Source organism: Protopterus annectens, chromosome 13.part0 (genome assembly GCF_019279795.1).
Source record: "Protopterus annectens isolate FY-2018-M chromosome 13.part0, PAN1.0, whole genome shotgun sequence".
NCBI classification, from domain to species: domain Eukaryota; kingdom Metazoa; phylum Chordata; order Ceratodontiformes; family Protopteridae; genus Protopterus; species Protopterus annectens.
Window position 1 is genome coordinate 775,654,282 of NC_056747.1, and position 21,118 is coordinate 775,675,399.

The window sequence follows — 21,118 nt, forward strand, 5'->3', positions numbered from 1 at the left end:
AACCGAAATCATTGCCAAAGGCTTACATGCCCAGCCCTTCCCAGCCGTTTTAACAGAGAAAAGAAATAATTGATGACTTGAGCATTTCAAGAGGTAAAATACTCACCAATTTAACACTTTTGGAGGCAGGATGGATAAGACTTTATGTCGATGTTTGCTTTTGCTCCACATCTTTCAGCATCTGTGTTGCTGATGCCACAACATGTCAAGAAGAAGAGAACTCAAATGGTCAAATTCAGTCATCATTCTAATCCCCATGGGGGCACCGCAGACATTATTTTGAGCACTAAAAAGGCTCCTAGGATGCTAGAAATGAGCAAGTACCTACATAATTAGAGAAATAAATAATGAGAGATATTAATGGAATTGCTGTCAAGAATTGTTATTGGTAGTACATGAAGCAGTATTAAACAGTGCATTAATGTAGTGCTTTGCTATTTTGAAATAACAAAAGTAGCACTAAATGTTTTCTAATCACATACCCAGGGTTCAAGGATACAAGATAACAGATAATGCCAGCCCCACTTAGGTGAATAAGTGTTTTTGGGAACCATATTAGGAAATAGACACTATTAAGTAGTGAGGCTATTGCTATGAACACGTGTAATGCCCTAACCTAGGCTAAAAAATAAATGGTAAGGAAATGTGAATGCATGCATTCATAGCTGGGAATAGTTTTGTAACTGGTGAAGCAGTAAATAAAGCTCTGATGGCATATTTATCAAATATACAGTTGTGTTAATGTGTGATGATGTGAAATTGAGAACAGTGCCTTCTACTGTACAAAATGGAGATTTAGCAATGGGTTCGTACCATACTCTAATAAGATGTTTTGTTTGTCTGTAGGGGGACTCAGACTCTGAAAAGGGTCTGGAGATGAGAAAACTGGTCCTCTCTGGGTTTCTCGCTAGTGAAGAAATATACATCAACCAGCTGGAGGCTTTACTTTTGGTAAGTGTTCTGTTTGTTCATTTTAAGCTATATGCTGATCAGAAAAAAAACATTAAATTCACAAATGTGTTTATCTTATTATCCTTTTGTCATTTTTCCCTCTGTCTGTTTTTGTCTGCCTTTCTCTATTACATTTCTCATATTTTCCTCTCCCAGGACAGGATATCAAACGTGAGAACAAGGATTCAAGCTAATGTGGTGCATTGTGTAATGCTGATTATACAATGACCCCCCATTAATATTCCAAAACATGCACACTGATTGGCCAGTGTGCCCGTTGTAAATCCCAGCAATATACCAACGGAAAAAGGTCCGGTCGACCTGATTTTTTTCCATTGGTATAAAGTGTCCAAAACCTTTTTTTTTAATAAATAAAAAAAGAAAAAAAAACGGAGCAACATAGACTTTCTTTTCTCCGTTGCTTCCGTTTCAAAGCATTGATGTACTGGGTATGTGTAGGAACGCAAGTCCCATACACATGCGCAGTACATCAACACAAGGAAGCAGTATACCACCACCGGTGGAAGAACAGTAATGCACTGTTATACAGAGGCATTATTTAAGAAAAGTAAGTATTTTTCTTAAATAATGTCATTGTATAATAGCTATAACCGACTCCGTGGTTGTGGTATATTGAAATTTACCCATGGTTGGCTTTATTTAATCGCTTGGGCTTTGCCCTCGTGATTAAACCACGCCAACCGTGGGTAAATCTTCAGTATACCACACCACGTTGTCTGTTATTGCTTAATTATCATGTGAAGCAGCCATGCGCAGGGTATGGGCACCTATGAGTTTGTTTACATATCATTTGAAAATGTTTATCATTTTTTTTTTTTTAAAAATTTGTAGTTAATTGCCGTTGTGACATCATTAATTGCTTTTAATTAATTACCATTGTGACGTCTTACCTATTTAAACCTTGTTTGTGTCAGTAAGTGTTATTCTGAGGAAGTCTACGGACGAAAGTGGAAAATTAAAAAAGTTTACGCTATTTGTTATTGTGGATTTCTTTGCAGGTGCCTCTGCCTTGTTCTTGTTTTACTAGTTTTCGTTCTGCTTTTTACCTATGAGACGGTGCATAATACATGCCTTTTTACCTGAGAACCACCTCATGCAGCAAACTCATGTCTGTGTATGAATCCCAAATAAGGCTTAGTGTCTTTCTTTCATACAGTCTAGCTAACAGCACATATAGATTTATGAGTATCCTTATTGTTAAGCTGTAGATGATGTGCTTTGATCATTGAAAACTTGTAAATTAAAACAATATAAAACTAAAAAGGAGTAAGGAATGAAATATTTCAGATATCATGCTTCGAATCTTAAGGGCCTAGTGGGAGTACAAAACATGCCCTTGTCTGCCACAGAAAATTGCAATAGAGTATAAAAGAAATGTTTTAAACAATTTATACATGGACAGTCATACTTTTTCACATATTCCTTGCATATGACAAAGTCCATCAGTTGTATCTATCTGCCTCTGGAGTAGCAGATTTAATAGAAGCCGTAGTGGTACAAAATATTTTATTGTTTCATTTTCCTGCTGGCACTGTCAAGTTGTCATCTTCTTCCTTTGCCTTTTTGGAGCAGAAAGTACTCATCACCCGTATGCTTTGATCCGTTATTTTCCAGGTCTAAACACTTGCGCATGTACTGCTGAAATATATTGCTCCATACTTTTATCAAACTAATTGCACTATCAAACCTAGAAGAAAGAGAAAACATTTCCTGCTGCAGATCAGATAAAGCAGTGGCTAGAAAGAAATCACAATTAAGCAGAAGAGAGTACTGTAATTGTTACTACAGGACCTAACAGAAAGTCTCTTGTGCTTAGTTTGCATAGTTGCGACCTAGGTAATCCTCACCTGCAGAACACATTAACATGCAGTCTCTTTGTTGTATTCCTGAATATGTTGTTTCACAGGTGGTGACCTCAGAACAAGACAGCACAATATTGCCTTCTCATGAAAAACAATGAACCTTTTGTTTCAGCAAGAGGAGGACACATCTGCACTTATCGTACTGATTTTCCATATACCTGTATTTTGGTGATCAACAGAACAGGTTTTGTGTTACGGTATGCTAAAGATGACATTCTTGTGTCACGCAGGCATCTGAAACATTATGCTTGACTTTCCTTTTTTTATCAGGGATAAATGAAAGGAAAAAAGCAATTTTTTACATGTATTGCACAAATTAAGAAGTAATTTTATGTACAAGTTGTAATATATATATTTCTGTGTAAATACATACATGTGTGTGTGTAAATATAAACCAGTGTGAAAAGGTAGCACAGACAAATCATTCAGTAAAAATTGCAAGAAAGACCCGGCTAGGTTTGAGACTTCACTGTTGTAGTGGAGGCCCATGGGATGAATGCAAATGACCCCTTAAGGACATATCATTGTTTCTGAGAAAGCATGTAGTTGAAACATTGATATGTTATATATAAGCACGCAAACATTTGTGTGTGTGTATCTGTGTGTGTATATATATATATATATATATATATATATATGTACATGTGTGTGTGCGTGTGTATATATGTATATATATATATATATATATATATATATATATATATATAAACTGTGTGTGTGTGTGTGTGTGTGTGTGTGTGGTCTTGAGATAGCATTGTTCAGCCTCATCAGCAATCTGGACTAAAGCCATTGATTTTTAGTCTGCTTGACTCCTGAAACTTTCTTAGGACACTGGCTCCTCCCCTTTTACCCATATTACTCTGCTAACAAGCTTCCCGTCTTCATATTTTACCATACATGAGTGCTAGTATCACAAATATGATTCCAGGCAACTGTAAACACTTTGAGTCATACCTCTCAACTCTCCAAATTTTAGCAGAACGTCCAGATTTTTGCCTGATATTTTTGGTCTATTCATAATAAACTTTGAGGTTTTCTTCTAAATTGTTGTATATTGAATTCACTCAATAATGACAAGTTTGAGTTTTAGACTTTATATCCTTCAGACAATGCATCTTAACACAACACCTTTTATTCTAGCAACTTTCTAAGTTTATAAGAGCAGTATTTAAAATTTGCCCTATATTTGGGCTGTTGTACTCTTATTATTTTTTGATTTATTCAGATTTCATGTATTAAGAGGTTGAGAGGTATGCTTTATGTATTGAAGTGTTCTCTTTGCATTGTTGTCCATTTATTCTTTTTCTACCCCTTCAGTTCTTAAAGGTCAGTTTATGCCAATTTTTTGTTCTTTAGTTGAAATTATTTCTTCTCATCCCTAGACAGCCCACATTTGAAAAGGTCAAAAGATGTAAAGATCCATTATCTTTGTCCTTTCTTCAATGCACTGGAAGATAGAGGCCTTCTGTACCTCCCAACCTTCTTTCTTTGTGGTCCATTTAACTGAAATGATGGTGCATCTTGTGACTAGAACAGCATGGAAAACCCTCTTGCTGTGACAACTTCCATAGGAAGCCAGTCCATATTGTCTGCCCCCTCCCCCCCAAAAAAAAGACCGGATCTGCTGGATTGAGAATCCAGAGTCAGATTCTACTGTCACAGTTCCTAAAGAGCTCCTAACGTTCCAATTCATGCAGTCCATTTCTCAAAAAAAATATTTCCAGGAAGTGGATAGATTTGGGGAGCAAGTATCTGCATCCTCCTTAACTCCTTCTCGGTTCATCATTGGAGAGAGAGTTGTTTTTCAGAGCTCCCTCACTCAGGTTCTTCAAAAAGCTAGAGGAAAAGGGTTAAGACTATGGAATAAATTAAACAGTCTTAAGTTAAACAACAGTTCCATCCTCTTGTGCCATGGTATATTAAAAATGTTTCATTTAAATACTATCTTTTCTACCATACCCAATTCTAGGCCAAAGTAAAATGAACAAGAGGAAGAAGGCCTTTCAGAAAGGGAAGTGGCAAGGTTATCAGAAAGGTAAGTGCAAGGTTATTAGAAAGGGAAGCTGGGTGCCCTCACAGCAAGACACTTGCAGCAGTTACAGTGTTGCACATCTCCCCCTACAAAATTTTCCTAAACTCTACTTCAGCACTTAACTTCTTCTGTTTCCTAAATACTTCCCAGAGTTATGGGACATCTAGCATTTTTTTCAGAAAAATTGAAAGGAAATTACTTGGGGCAAGTGGTTGCTGCAGAGAGTAAGCTCAGAGGTACAAGGTACAGTCCTTAGCTGTCCCAAAATTTTTAAGGAGTGCCTTCTGTAACTGAGGCCCTAACATATCTGGTACAGCCACTACTTGAGATATTACTGAAATAGGTGGCAATAGAGATGTCCCAAAGGATGAGTACAGCACTGTGTTATAGTCAAGGCTATAGGAAAAGAAGGGCATTGAAGACCAATCCTACTAAATCTGTTATATTTGAATAAATTCCTAAATGCTACAAAGTTCAAGACTTGCACCCAGTGTGTTCTCTTACTTCTGCTTCCTAAGGCTATGATGATAAACCTGGATCTGAAGGATGCCTACTTGCACATTCCTGTACATAGGAACCAGACTGAAAGTGGAGAGTCCCACTGTCAGTTTACCTCCTTTCCCTTTGATTTAGCTAATCCACCTAGAAGTTTAACAAAATTCCTGGCACCAGCATTAACCCAGTGGTCAACCAAGGGGCATATACACATATGTCCTTAACCAGATGGCTGTCTAATTCAGGGTTAGTCACAGTAGACGTTACAAAATGCATTTACTTAACATCTGAGCTGTCTTCAGAATTTAGGATTCTTTGTCAGCATCCCAGATTTAATCTGGAGCACTTAAACTCAGTAGTCTTCCAGTGGGCTCTACTTGGTAAGTCAGACTTACTGGTTCAGTTTATTAGAGGCATAACCCAAAGGGACTGTGCATCTGCAAGGGAATTCTTATGGATCCTAGGGTACATGGCTTGAGTTTTTCCTCATAACACATCCATCCCATGTGACATATATCCCATTGTTTCCTTGTATATGGAAACAAATCCTTTGGTGGAGTCATCAGGTCAAAATCAACACTGATGTCCTGTTCACAGGGGAACCAGTTACTCAGACCTTAGTCAGGTATACTTTGGAAGCCACCTGGTAAGGCCACTCAGGTAGCATGAGAGTTCAAGACAATTGGAGTGACTTCCACACTTTTAACCTTCAAGGCTTTAGAAATTTCACTTCAGCAGAATACCCTGGCAGATAGGTTAAGCGTGACAGTTGCATAGCCCCAAGTGGATGTTAGATAAGGATGTCTCTCTAGATCTTACTAACAGGTATGATATGCCAGAAACAGACTTCCCTGAGCAAATGATAGGTAAGGAAGATGTACTGATCACTGCTGCAAGTAGCCTTAACTATATGAGATATTCATCATATTGATCACTGCTGCAGTAGCCTTAGTTATATAGGTTGTTCATCATATTGATCGCTGTTGCAGTAGCCTTAGCTATATGGATTATATCATGCCAAGGATATAACTGACAGCCAGCTTCCAAAGTTTCAGGGCACCCACCACACACCCATAACTGTCAAGCAGCTTGGGCTGACTAAAAGACAAGTTTGGGTGCAAAGCCCTTCAGAGCTTTACAGTCACCAAAGGGGAGCACCAAAGAGTACACTACCCTGAGGTTTTTGGGAATCGACAGTCAGCTTCTGCTGTTCCTTTCCTGGGCAAATCAGTTCCTTTTGCGGGAAAAGCCTTCCATTTTCTTCTTTGTCTTTCTGTTTTATCACTTTCCTCTTCAGAAAAGTTGTTTTAAAGTTAGGAGTGTTGTTTTTTTAATGGACTTTCATAAGACTGTGCATACTTTTTAATGGAGCACTCATTTTTCCTTTTAATTTAAAAGTGGTGTAAAGCTACTGCAAACATTTTTTTTCTGTGAGAAATTGTGTTTGTTTTACCTTTGTGGGGCTGGCATAGTGTTTTAAAGTGTTTGTTTTTTTTTGCTGTTATTCTGTCAAAAATGAACTTTTTTGGACTGGGAGTGTTTGCTGCTTGTCTTCCTTGGGAAACAGGCACCTTTTTCTGCTTGACTGTGGAACAGACTTCTGCTCTCACGGTCGGTCCTTCTTTCAGTCAGAAAAAGAAAAAATAAGCTTACAGCTTTTTCCACCACAGCAGGCTAGCAATTTGCCTCAGCTGTAAGTGGGTGATTCTGCTGTTGGACATTTGTTTTACCTCAAACAATTCAACTTTAACCTCAGATCCCTCTAGTGTAGCGTCTACAGCCACTGTGAACCAGGGGTTAGCCACATCTCCAGCTGCTGGGGTAGCCTCAGTGGGCAAGGGAGAGCCACCCTTGTTATTCCTAGGAGAGGAAACAGGGAAGATTTCCTTGTTGTATCAGAATGCTGTGCCCATCCTTGGGAAGTTACTGCTGCCATTAGTAACACTGTCAGCCCAATTTTTCATGTAAAAAACAAAACAGAAAACCAAACATATATCTATTCCTCTTCAATTTTCCTTGGATAGCAGTAGTTTACTGGGTCTGGCCCAGATTTTAATTCAGGTTATTGATCCTTCCTTTAAAGTAGTTTTTTGGTAAAAGAAAGAGGGATATCTTATTTCCCTGAAGAGATTCAAGATTCTGAATCTGAACAGGAAGGTGAAACGGCGGATACATGGTTTTCTCCTCATATTTGTGATTCAGACTCAGAAGAGAGTTCAGTTTCTGATTCTCCCTGTGGGTGGGTGGGTGGGAAGGTTCTGTTTCTCTGAGATTATTGCAGAATGTGCTAGAATTTTCATTGGGATAACACTGAGGTTTCTCATTCCCTCAGAAAATACTATGAGCTGTTACAGAAGGAATTTTCAGAACCTTCACACATTCCTTACATTTTTTATAGTGTGCATGTGTGTGTGTGTGTGTGTGTGTGTGTGTGTGTGTGTGTGTGTGTGTGTGTGTGTGTCACAGCCTACAGTTCTCCTGATAGTCAACTTGCTGCTCTAAAAAGGCAGATAACAATTGAGTAGCATCATACATTGTAAGTTTTTACATACTTACCCCAAACTTGACCCAGCATCTATACCTTTAGCTAATCCTACTGTTCTAAACATTTGGTTGATTCCAATTCTACCCTTTCTGACAAGGATGGGAAGATTATTGAGAAGTGTGGGGAAACAGTTTAGGCTTCTGCAACTTTGATTTTCAGAATTTTGAATTATGAGTCTTGTATGTTACAGTTTTATTCTAATTTTGAAAGGAACAGCAGTTTATTTTTGTGATGAAAAACTTGCTTTAAATAATTCTGTTTCTTCCATCTTACAGGACGCTAGTTATTATTTACAGTGTGTGTATGACTCGCTTGATACTTCTTACAGGGCTAATTACCACTGGTACTGATGTTCATCATGTTTCACTGTTGCAGTCATTACAGTTGGGTTATCCTGATGGAAGGCCACGTGCAGTCGGCCTGAGTTCCAAAGTCTAGGTCCAGTGTCGGTTGCTGTCGCCTCCTCCCTGACGTCAGTGCGCCAAGGGTATAAAAGATGCAGCCGACGCCATTTTCTTCAGTCTTTTTTGCCGCGCGGTGCCCAAAGCAAAAGCAGTTCGCAAGTCCTGGTCAGCCGACTCCTGAGATTTTCAAATTTGAATTTCAGATCCGAAGTCTTCATTAAAGCTAAGTACCCCGTTGGGGAAACTTTTTTCTTGCTCCAGACCGATGTCAAAAAAAGTTAATAATTGTATTACTTGTGGGAAGCAAATACCTCATAAGGATTTTCATTCTTACTGTATTCCTTGCCTAGGCCCTGACCACGACGTTGCTAGTTGTCGGTTTTGTGCTAGATTTAACCAATGCACTATTAAGCGTCGGTATGATTTTGCATTTCATTACTTTGGCAGAAGATTCAGTTATATAATGCCATCGGAACAGCTGACTACCGGAGTTTATAAAAAGCACAAAGAAAAAGAAAAGGACAGGCATCCGAGGTCCAAAACCGACGACGAGGCTTCCGCTAGGCCTATCGCCGGTTCTCAGTGAGGCGCTTTCGCAGCCCCTGACGCCCGCTACCTCAGAGCCACAGGCCACTTCTGACTCCCACGTGGAGCTGACCAGGCCGCTGGAAACTCAAGGTGTTGGATACTCGGAAACTATTCCCTCAGTTGGGTCCGGAGCTGCTGAGCAGGCATCGGCTTCTGAGGGTGTTTTCAGGCCTACACAGTTATATGTGAAACCAACTTCAGCTTCAAAGGCAAACACTAAAGCAGCTCTAAAGACAAAGAAACAATTACTGCATTCTTCTGGACAGGCCACCATGCCTAAAAAACATATGCTTAAAATGGCCGAAGACCTAATTACTTTGATCAGGGGTTCCCATCCCCCTCCTGATAAGAGGCCTAGGCAAGAGATAGAATATGAATCTTCAGATCAGGTTTCCATTTCCTCTGACTCCTCTACTGAACAGGAATATTCTCTTCCTCCCTATGAGGATTCTGATGCTGAATAATCTATCCCTTCAGCCTCTCCTCCTGAGGATTATTCTTTTGGGGAGACCCTGCATACTTTGAGGGAGCATTTCCACTGGGAGAGCCAAGATTACTCAGAATCCAAGAAAAGGCTCAGAGACTTCCTTTTATTACCTCATCACAGGCCCCTTGCTATCCCTCCTGTTTTAGACATTGTAGATGATGTATTTTCAGAGTCCGGCCTGTCTCCTGACTCTTTACCACCAGCTCCTGTTAAAGATACTACAGGGTTCCTGATTCACATAAATTTCTTTATAAAAACCCTGCTGCTGACCCAGAAACTATCTCTCAGGATCCCAAAGGGGTCAAGGCTTCCAATGCAAAAAAACTTATCCCCTCTGATAGGGATTCAAGGACTCTGGACAGACGGGGAAAAAAAGATTTATACTTCTGCTACCTTGGCTGTAAGAGCTTTAAATTGCCAGTTTCATATGCTTAAATATTAGCAATATCTTATGTCACTGCTTAAACAGAAAATATTGGCAAATTCAGAATGTGCAGAAAAAAAAGAAATGCAGGATTTATTGCATGCAGCTGAACAAGTAGGAAAGCATACTTTGCAATGTGGTTTTGATTCTCTAGAGGCCTCATGCAGGGCCGCTGTTACAGGTTCTGTCATTAGGAGGCATGCTTGGTTAAAAGAACAGAATCTACCTGATCATGTTAAAGCAAAGCAAAGCAAAACTATTAGATGCTCCATTACAGCATGATACCTTGTTTGGTGTTAAAGCAGAAGAAGTGTTGAAGAAAATGGAGGACAAAGCTAAGTCTATGCAAACAATTAAGGATTTCGTGCAGGTACAGCCTCCCAGATTTAGCAGGAACTGGCCTACAAAGAATTGGTCCTTTCCAGTGTCAGACAAGCCACAAAGAGGCAGATACAGATGCCCCAGAGGCAGATCACAACCCTAAGGCTCATACAGGCCTAAACAATGGGGTGCTTCTACCTCCAAAAGCGGAGAGGAAAAATCACAGCCCTACAGGAAACAGTCTCAATGACTTTCTCCTGCCAGCACCAAGCACTTATCTTCTGGCAGCCCCTTTGGGGGGAAACTAGCACTTTTTTCATAAAATTGGCACATGATCACCCAGGACAAATGGGTCTTAAATATCGTATCACAAGGCTACAGGTTCCACTTTCACACCCTGCCAAGGCCAAACGGTATGCCAGACCTGCCACTCAATTAATGGGCAGAGGCACAAAAACAAGTTTCATCACTCATGGACATGAGAGCCATTCAGCTAGTACCACAGCAAGAGCAGGGACTAGGATTCTACTCAAGGCTATTCTTGGTGCCCACTAAGGACAAAGCCTGTCGACCAGTACTGGACCGGTCTATCCTAAACACATTCCTGGATATTCCAAAATTCAAAATGTTAACTCTGCAGCAGCTTCTGCCCATGCTGGGTAAGAAGGCTTGGCTTGTGACTTTAGACCTAAAAGAGGCATACCTCCATGTCCCAATCAGACAATCATGCAGAAGATACCTCAGATTTATAGCTGGCTCAATGCACTACCAATTCTCTGCACTGCCCTTTGGCTTATCTACTGTGCCGAGGGGCTTCACAAAATGCCTGGCAACAGTAATTGCATTTTGCAGACAAAGCGGAATACAAATATATCCTTACTTGGACGACTGCCTTATTCAAGCAGAAAACAAGGACATTCTATTACAGCATCTGGCGTTTGTAAGAAGATTACTAACAGGTCTTGGGTACACAGTCAACGAAAAGAAATCAAAACTCGTACCCTCTCAAGAGATAATATTCCTGGGTGCAAGCTTAAATACAACTGCCCAGATGGCTTATCTCACGCCAGACAAACATAGACAACTGACTACTTATTTCAAAATGTTGGCAACAATGACCCAGTTATCTGCAAGAAAAATTCCTACCCCCTCTGCAGGCTGGCCATGAACTTGTGGGACACAGCATTGACTTACCAAGTACATCTGCAAGTGCAATTCCTGCCAGGAAGGACAAATACTCTGGCAGATGAACTAAGCAGAAACCTAATGGATCCCCACGAGTGGAAATTGAATCCACAAGTCTTCAGCATGATAACAAGGACCTGGGGTTGCCCGGACATAGACCTGTTTGCCTCCCCTCACAACTACCAACTACAGAGATTTTGCAGAAGGACTTATCACAAGCAAGCATGGAAAGTGGATGCTGTATCTTTCAGCTGGAAAAATCTAACAGTATATGCCTTTCCTCCTCTGCCTCTCCTCCCCAAGGTACTCTTCAAGGCCAGACAGGAGAAACCAAAAATGATACTGATTGCCCCAGACTGGCCCTGCCAGCACTGGTACCCAATCCTAAAGAGCTTGTCTCAATGCCCAGCTTGGACATTACCTCAAATTCTTCATTTATTGACCCAACAGGACAGTCAGATACTGCACAGCCAACTCAGGACCTTAAACCTGGCAGCATGGCGGATAATGTAGCCATTCAAGACACACCTCTCTCTAAAGCAGTGATGGATGTTGTTTTTGGAGGCCAGGAGGCCAAGCACCAGAAAATCTTATGCAGACAAATGGAAGAGATTCTGTGCTTGGAACCAGGCACAAGGTATTGACACGATTGTTCCAAATATTCCTCAGATTTTGCAATACTTAACTAAGATGCTTGATAAAGGCCTTTCCTTTTCATCAATTAAAATTCATGCCTCTGCCATTTCAGCTCATTACAATACAGAACCACCTATTTTTTTTCTCATCCATTACTAAGGCAGTACCTCAGAGGGGCCAAAAACATAAGACTTCCAAGGATAGCACCAATACCTGCATGGGACCTCAACTATGTCTTGGAAAAACTCACACTGCCTCCATTTGAGCCAGCCTCTGCAGCTGATATAAAATTCTTATCCTGGAAAACAGCTCTGCTCCTAGCAATAACCTCCGCTAGACGAGTTTCAGAGTTACAGGCACTCATGGCAGTGGAACCTTTTATCATTTTCCATCCTGACAGATTTTCTCTGAGGACAAACCCTACATTTATGCCTAAGGTAGTGTCCAGTGTGGCCCTTAACCAAACAGTTCATTTGCCTACCTTTTATCCAAACCCACAGAATAAGGGTGAGAGAATTCTGCATTCTTTGGACATTCACAGGCAGCTACGCTTCTACTTGGACAGAACCAAAGCTTTCAGAAAGACCGAACAACTTCTAGTGGCATATGCTGCAGGATCACAAGGAAAGCCTATCTCAAAGCAGACTATTTCAAAGTGGATAGGCCACTGCATTAGTTTCTGCTATTCACAGCATGGCAAATCAGTGCCTAAGGGCATTAGACCACATTCAACCAGAGCAGCAGCCACTTCAGCAGCCTTCCTCAGAGGAGTACCAACCAAAGACATCTTAGAGGCTACAACTTGGAGTTCAGTGCATACTTTTACAAAGCACTATCACTTACCTCTCTACTTTAAATCCAGGGCAGGCTTTGCCACTGCAGTTCTGCAGGGCCTGGTAGCCTCTCCTAATCCTATTTAGCACCAGCCTCCCAACCTTAGCTTTGGGATTCAACTCAATTGTAATGACCGCAACAGTGAAAAACGATGAACATAGTACAGTTGTGTACCTACCATAAATGTAGATGTTCGAGTGTATTCACTGTTGCAGTCCAGGTTACCCTCCCTCCATCCCCCTTTTACTTTGCTGGGACTTATCTGTACTTCTCTATTCTATACAACCTATGTGGTATATTTGCTTGTAGATGAAGGAAAAGTTGTTTTCTGTGCATACATGCTTATTGGCATAATTTAGCCTACTATTTTAGGGGCACCTGACATCTGGGGCAAGAAAAACTGAAGAAAATGGCGTCAGCTGCATCTTTTATACCCCTGGCGCACTGACATCAGGTTAGAGGCGACAGCATCTGACGCCGGACCTAGACTTTGGAGCTCAGGCCGACTGCGGGTAGCCTGCCAGCAGAATAACCCAATTGTAATGACTGCAACAGTGAATACACTCGAACATCTACATTTATGGTGGGTACACAACTGTACTTTTTGAGGAGGCTTGCCTGGCTGCGTTATCAGAATTCCCAGATGATAGACTTTGGATAGAGATTTAGTTTTTGGTTCCTCTTCTGTAGAGGTTATTAAAATGTGTGATGAAAGGCATGAGTTGATTTGGGGAATTTATAAGATTTTTTAGCCCTCCTTTTCCAAATTTTCTAAGGGATTCTCTAACCCTTCTTCCAGTTTAAGCAAAAAAGAAAATAAATAGTCTCTCCAAAATGGAGGTAAACAAAAGTTTAAGAAAAAATGTCATGGGTTCCAGAAAGAATACAGGAGCCTCCCCAAAAACAAAGCATAGACCGACAAGTCAGAATGCCTATTTAAGGGACCTTGTGCCCCCCTCCTGCTCTGACAGTCCATTTTCCCTTCCAGAATGTCTGAATCTTCACCTTCCTCTTCAACAATAGATAGCTTTGGACAAATGAGTTCTGAAGATCATTCATCAAGGTTACAGATGGGAGGAAATTCCCCCTTTCCAGGGGTAATTCCTCACTTAACAGACCAGACTCCTCTATTTCCCCATTTCTTTGATGTCTCAGGGAGTGATAGAACTAGTTCGTCGATTCCAAGTTGGGAAAGGGTTTTATTCAAAGATGTTTTAGTGCCAAAGAAAGAAAATGCTTGTAGGCCAGTTCTGGATGTTTGTGATAGTGCTCATGTTCAAAATGCTGTTGCTTAGGTTCATAGGTTCATAGATAAGTACCAGACTATTGGCCCGAGGGCCCACATAAGCCTAGCCAACAAGGTTCTCTAGTTTATGCCACCCAAGAAAGTTATTTTCCTGTGCCACTGTCGAGCAGAGGCACAGACGTGATCCCCAGGGTGTATTTCCTATTTCACATGCACTCATCAAGATTTTTCTTGAAGAGTGCTAATGAAGAACTTTGCTTGACATAGATGGGTAGCCTGTTCCAGAGTATGGGAAGTCTCTGGGACAGGAATCTATCCCTCCAGCATGTTCTGTTTATTGTGGTGACAAGGTTTAGGTCCCTAGAGCATGTAGCTTGGAGGGATTGGGATTTCTTTAGGTGTAGCATGTCCAACAGCTCTGGGTTTGACATAGCTTTATATGTTAGGCAGAGATCACCTCGGAGTAGGCAATATACTATGGAGTAAAGCTGGAGTTTTTTGAGACAGTCAGTGTAGGGCATCTGTTTGAGGCTAGTAATCCTCTTTGTGAAGGTACTTCTGTGGCCTTTCCAGCTGCTGCAGTTGTCTTGTGAGGTACATTCCAAAAGTGGTGTTGTACTCATTAATGGGTCTAATGAGTGTCGAGTAGAAGGGAACAATGGCCTCTTTTTTCCTGGATGAGAACCCTTTTATGATGAGGTGTACCATGTAGAAGGACTTCCAGACTACTGTGGTGATGTGACTATCAAAGGACAGACTACTGTCCACCTGGGTCTCAAGGTCTCTTATCACACATTCAGTGTTAAGTAGACTGCTGTCTATGTAGTAGTTCATGGGTACAGAGTTTTACCAAAGGAGATGACAATGCACTTTTTGGCATTGAGCTTGAGGCCATGGCTCTGACAATAGGCATCTGTCTCAGCGTGGTCCTTCTGTGGGATTTCCACGTCATTTAGGGACTCAACTATGGCTCCTAGTTTGCAGTGATCTGTGAACTTCGTTAGCCAGAGGCCTTCTGTATTAGCCTGTACTTCAGAGAAGTAGATACCAAACAGGTGAGGTCCCAGGACTGAACTTGTCACTGGTTTGAGGTCAGATTTGGAGTGTGCAACTTTTACATTGTGGGTTCTCTCAGTGAGCCAGTTGGCAACCCATCTTGTGACATAGGGCTTTATACCTAGTTTAGTGAGTTTAGCTATAATTCCAGAATGGGAGATGGTGTTGAATGCCTTGGTGAGGTCAAAATTGTCTGTGTGAACCACCTTACCCTCATCTACGGCTTTGGTGACTGCCTCAAAGAAGTCGATCAGGTTCAGGAGGGCATGATCTTCCTTTCACAAACCTGAACTGGGTGGGATCCAGAGTTTGGAGGTTACCAATGTCTTTGTTTATGAGTTCCATGCCCTTACAGACCAGGCTCCTCAGGCTAAAAGGTCGATAGTTACCAGGATCAGTGGTGGCTCCCCCTTTGTGGAGTGGGATCACTGTTGCTCTACTCCATTCAGTGGGCACAAAGCCTGATGTGATGCTATGATTGAACATGGTGTTTAGGTGGGGAGCCATTTCATTCTGAAGTTCGTGTAAAATGCAGCCTGGAATGTTGTCCGATCCCATGGATGCTGTGTTTTTGGCTTTAGAGAGTGCAGCTTTTACCTGCTTAGTTGTGATTACAGGGACTCTGCACTCTTCCTGTATAGATATGGGCCCTTTAGGGGGTGAATGGGGTAAAGTTAGCACTGAACCTATCTGCCAGGATGTGGGCAATATCAGTTGGTTCTGTAATTTTCGTGCCGTTGTGCCGTAACTCAGAGCAGATCTATGTGTTGCCATTAAGATTCTTAACATAGCTATAGAATGCTTTGTGGTTGTCCTTAGAATCAGTGGCGATTTTGTTTTCATAGCTAGGTTTGGAGGATCTTATAAGGGATCTCAGCTTCTTACTGAGGCTGACCAGGGAGCTCCTCCACTCATGGGATTTTACTCTTTTGCAACAATTTCTTCCTTCTGTTGTACAGTTTGTTTATGGCAGGGGACCACCAAATTGGCTTTTTTTTTTTTTTTTGAGGATAGCGTCTTGGTTCTGTTTGGGATAGCACAATCCATGCACTTGTGTAAGTGCTTATAGAGTGCATTTGTGTAGGATTCAGCAGTCGTAACTGTATTATCCATATGAATGGGTGTCATGAAATTCACCACTTCTGTCTTAAGAAGCATGAAGATGGCTTTGGAGAAATTTTTTACTGTGGTTTCCTTAGTAGGGGGGGGTGGGGGTGGGATGTGGATATCAAGGGTGATTAGCTTATGGTCGGATAGGACCAACCAGGAGTTGACTTCAGGTGTGGAACACCGGTCACTCATGTTGGTAATGACTAGGTCTAGGAAGTTGTTGCCCCTGGTGGGGGTGTGGATAAGTTGATCCAGGGTATTTGAATTTATGAATTCCAGAAAGGGTTGAATGAAGGAGTTGGTACATGAGTAGTTTTCCCAGTTAATGGTGGGGTAGTTGAAATTGCCCATTATTATAGTGTTTGGCTGAACCCTAATATTTTCCAGTACATCAAGAAAAGAGGAGTGGGAATCCTGGGGCATGGTGGGGGATCTGTACCAAGCTATAATTTGGATTGCAGTCTTGCCCAGAGTTAGTTGCACTTGGATAACCTTGGATGCATTATGCTGAGCAACTAGCCTGGAGGTGCAGATATTCTTAATGAATATGGACACACCTCTGCCTTTGGTGTTCCGGTCCAGGTTACATGGCTGAAAAGTGTGGTATGAATTATAGCCTGGTAGTGCAGGGGTGCTCTCTGGAGCCTTGAACCAGGTCTCAGTCACTGCACAGTTATGATGTTCTCCATTTTAAGGAGTGCCTCGAGTGAGTGCATTTTGAGATTTAGACTTCTAGCATTGAGTAGCATTACTCCCAGTTTTTGCTTTCCTGTTCCTGTTATGGTGGTGAATTTGTCATTTGAACCTTGCCTTAAAAAGGCGCTATGGGGTGGCAAGAGCCTTAGCCAGTATCCGGAATCTCAGGGGAAACAGGTGCAGGCCATCTCTGGCAAAGCATCGTGGTCTGTCGATCATGTCATCCCAAGCAGACAGATACTGGATCCCCTTAGAATGACACATGAAGCTTAGCCAATTGTTGAAGTCAATCATTTTGTCCTTGTACTGCGGTATCATTTTGGGCAACGGCTTTATAACCTGTTACCTGTTCTTCCTCATTTATGTTTCCTGTTAACACAAAATTTAAAAAATGCTCATCATCACAACCCTATTCATCCAGACTTCAGACACTTCTTAAGGTTTTATGTGTCTGAATCATGTTATGAGTTCTTTGCCTTACCCTTTGGACTATTCATTACACCAAGAGTGTTCACAAAGTGTCTAGCTCCAGTTGTAGCTCATTGCAGGCTACAGGTTATCCACATTTTGCCATATTTAAGCAACTTGCTTATCTTTTCGGAGTCTTTTTCAAAGTGTCAGGAATCCAAGAGGTCATTAAAAGCCTTTTTTTACTCCTTCATACAGGGTTGTGTTCCTGGATTGTATGCTAGACACCTCAGTTCAAAGAGCTTTTCTTCCACTGGAAGAAATAGATCTATATCTAGATGTAGTCCCAAGATTTTCCACTCAGACTTCAGTCACTATGAGGGAATACCTCAGGTTCTTGTGTCTCATGGCATATATGATTATTATGATACCCCTGCAAGACTCCACATGAGAAAGATTCAGTGTTATCTGAAGTATCTTTGGTACAGCATCCATACCCCTTGTCTTTTCAAATTCCAGTGCTTGGGTTTGTCAGAAGAGGAATCACTTGGTGGAGACAGCAAATTTCCCAAAATCCAGGTTATATCATTTATGCCTCTAGTGAATTATTCCACTTCTAAGTCTCCTTTGACTAAATGATGACATTAACTGTCTGATTTAAGTTTGAGGACCTCAGCCTTTTTAGAATGCTGCCATTCCATAAAACGAATTCTATTCATCCTTCCCTCTGCATTCATGCTTGTCTGCGAGGACATCTTTAAACCTGTACTATGCATGCATACATCAATGTACAGGCCAGCACATTTGCAGTACATTAATATACTGGTCACTGGAAACATAGCAGCAGAGTCAAAGGAACAAGCAAGTTTTTAGATACTGAATGTGCATATTTTGAAATGTAAGATAGAAAGCAATCAAAAAGCTAGAGAATTCTTATGATGAATGCTACTTTGTTATGATATACATAAGTTAGTAAGAATTATCATTAGAATGGTATGAATATGTTTAGAGAAATTAAAAAGGAATGATTAAAGTAAGGAACTTCAGGTTATGTTTGAGGTCAATGTAGTTGATAAGTAAAAAGTGAATTTTTGAAAATTTTTGCATATGTAGATATAATTTATTTAGTTAAGAAAACCACAAAAGGTAACAGTATTCCAGATTTTGTCTGCTGTGATGTTGGGAAAAATATCAAAATGGAAGCTAAAAAGAGGACTTCCAAGATGGCTACACATTGAGTAACAGCTTAATTCTAGCTCTCCCAATGTGAAAGCAGAAACTTAGCAGAGAACGTCGGTGGACCTAGATTTCTGAGTAAATTTCAGTAATTGGCTAGTAAGTGCACTGCCTGGATGCCAAGAAAAAGAAATACAGAGGACCTGAAGGAAAATCAGCTACAAAAAAGCGAAGATAAAACACTGGGAAAAGTACTGTAGCTGTTCAGCAAAATGCAGGGCAAGCCCCAGTAGCCTAGAGGAAAGTATAAGGCAACTGCACACAGACTTGACTAAAATAAATGAAACACTAAAGGAGCATATCAACTCAAACAATAAAAGGCTTGAAAAATGAAAGAAGCTTTAAACAGATATTCAGTAAAGCTGATAAAACTACAAAACTGAGAGGTTGAAATGAAGAAAAGGCTGGCTGAATATGAGACTGCACAAGAAGAGATGTTTCAAAAAGTAATAGAATTAGAAGACAGAGCACGTAGGGAAAACCAGAGATTTTCTGCTGTACCTGAGAAACTGGGCTGTGTTAATTGTATGAAAGCACAAATATGCAAGTGGACTAGTATTCCACAACAAGAATTGTTAATTGAAAGGGTACATCATGTATATGCTCCAAACCTGGCTATGAGAAAACGACCTAGATCTTTATTAGTAAAGATGCAATCTTACCAGGAGAAGGAGTTGATTCTGGCAAAACTGTGGCAGAAGGACAAAATACTAAAAGTGAGAGACAGCAGTGTGTTTGTGGAGAATGACTACACTGTGCACCAGGCAGAAGAGGAGTAAATTAGTCCCATTATTCAAGGAATGTCGAGAAGCAGGGATAAGATTCAAACTGCTGTACCCAGCTATCTTCAAAATATTTTTCCCTGGAGAAACAAAATCATTTTTTGATGAAGTACATACTAATGAAATACAAAAGCTTGTCCAACAAAAAGTGAGCTGTGAAACAGAAGGAGCTTCAGCTTCTTGTTGTTTTGGTAATAAAAACCACAGAGAGACTGGGCCAGTGAAAACTTTCCCAATGTTTCAATAAAAAATGCTTGAGAGAGTGAAAAAAGCACAAGAGTAGACTAGAAACATCGAGGGTACGTTGAAAATGAAGCAGAGACAGGGTATGGAAGAAGGAGATGAGCAGGAATGGAACAAGAAAATCTGGAAATATTGGACTTTGTTAAACTTGTAGGGGACTCTAAAGCATATGCCTTACTTCATGTCATTAATGTTTGGAGAATAAAATCATTAACTTGGAAATTCACAAATGTGGGATTACAAAGCAATAATTATATTTGTGAAACCTGACTGAACAAGAAAATCTGGAAATATTGGAATTTGTGGACTTTATAAAACTTGCAGTGGACTCTAAATCATATGCCCTACTGCATGTCATTGATGATAGGAAAATACTCAGGAGGGGGGGGGGAGATTTTTTTTCTGCATGTTAGAAAGTAAATTATTTTTCAGTTATTTTTAAGTGTAATGAAGATAATGTAAATAAGGTGCTCCTGTTTTTGGCTTTTTGTCTCCCTTCTCTCTTTCTCCCTGTTGAGTTTTAAGAAATGTAGGCTCTGCAATGTAAGATCTGAGTAAAATACACGACAAAAGGAAAAATGATATGCGTTTTTTTTTCATTTTTTGCATAGGGGAATGACTGGGTTAAGGCTATTAGCTTAATTTAATAACAAGTTTTAAGAGAAAGCAAGTAAATGAAAAAGAATATTGAATATTATAAGGCTTTTATAGGTTCATAGGTGTTTACTATGCTAACGACCACAAGGATCTTTTTAAGAAAGCTATGCATCCTAAATCTCTGACAAGTTCTGGTACCCTTGATAAGTGTAAGCTTTTTTTCTAGTAAACTGTTTTGTGTCTGGTTCTCATGTCTCTAGCAGACAATCTGATATGGAAATGTTTTCTGAAAGCATTCAACTGTTTTCCTGGCTGAGAGAGCTATAAAGACAAGACAAAACCAGACAGTTCTTAACAGAGCCACAGCCTATACCATGCGTCTTAGCTTTGGAACATTTGTTCCTGTTAGGAGGGTAAAACTTCAGTATTTGAAGATGTACATAGTTTTGCACGTTATTATTAAGTTAATATGTTTTAGAGGGTTTGTGTGTGTGTGTGTGTGTGTGTGTGTGTGTGTCTGTATTTTTGTTTGAGGGTTTTCAGTAAAATAAAAAGTTCTGTAAGATGTGACATAGGCTGAAATGGAGATGACAAGAAACAGCTTTATAAAAGAATAACATGTCAAACAGTACATGCATGTAACACAAAAGCTGAAACTAGTCATTTAACAAAAGAGTTGTACATAAGGTAGGAATAATAATCTTTCAATAATATTATACTTTCTACAATGTCTTACAGATAAATACAAAAAGAAAGGGTAGTGAACTATATTAAATGTATAGTGTAAATAGCTATGCTACAGGCGACACACTTGGAAAGAACTGAACATGTGAATTTGATAAAGAAAGGTTTTCAAGCTGGTTATTCAGTGGAATGCCTGGGACAGAGGAAGAGAGGAGTACTTGTATTAATTGCAAGAGGAGCTCCAATACTAATAGAAGAGGAAAAAGCAACAATAA

General features: G+C 40.4%; 1 protein-coding gene across 4 annotated transcripts in view; it reads left to right on the forward strand.

Annotated features, from left to right (window-relative positions):
• ABR (ABR activator of RhoGEF and GTPase) overlaps positions 1–21,118 on the forward strand; it is a 2,680,879-nt gene that overhangs the window by 1,233,096 nt on the left and 1,426,665 nt on the right. For all 4 annotated transcript variants that reach the window (XM_044054480.1, XM_044054482.1, XM_044054481.1 and 1 more), the window contains one exon: positions 847–951. In XM_044054480.1, coding sequence (XP_043910415.1) covers positions 847–951 — 105 coding nt within the window. The remainder of the gene's footprint in view (positions 1–846; positions 952–21,118) is intronic.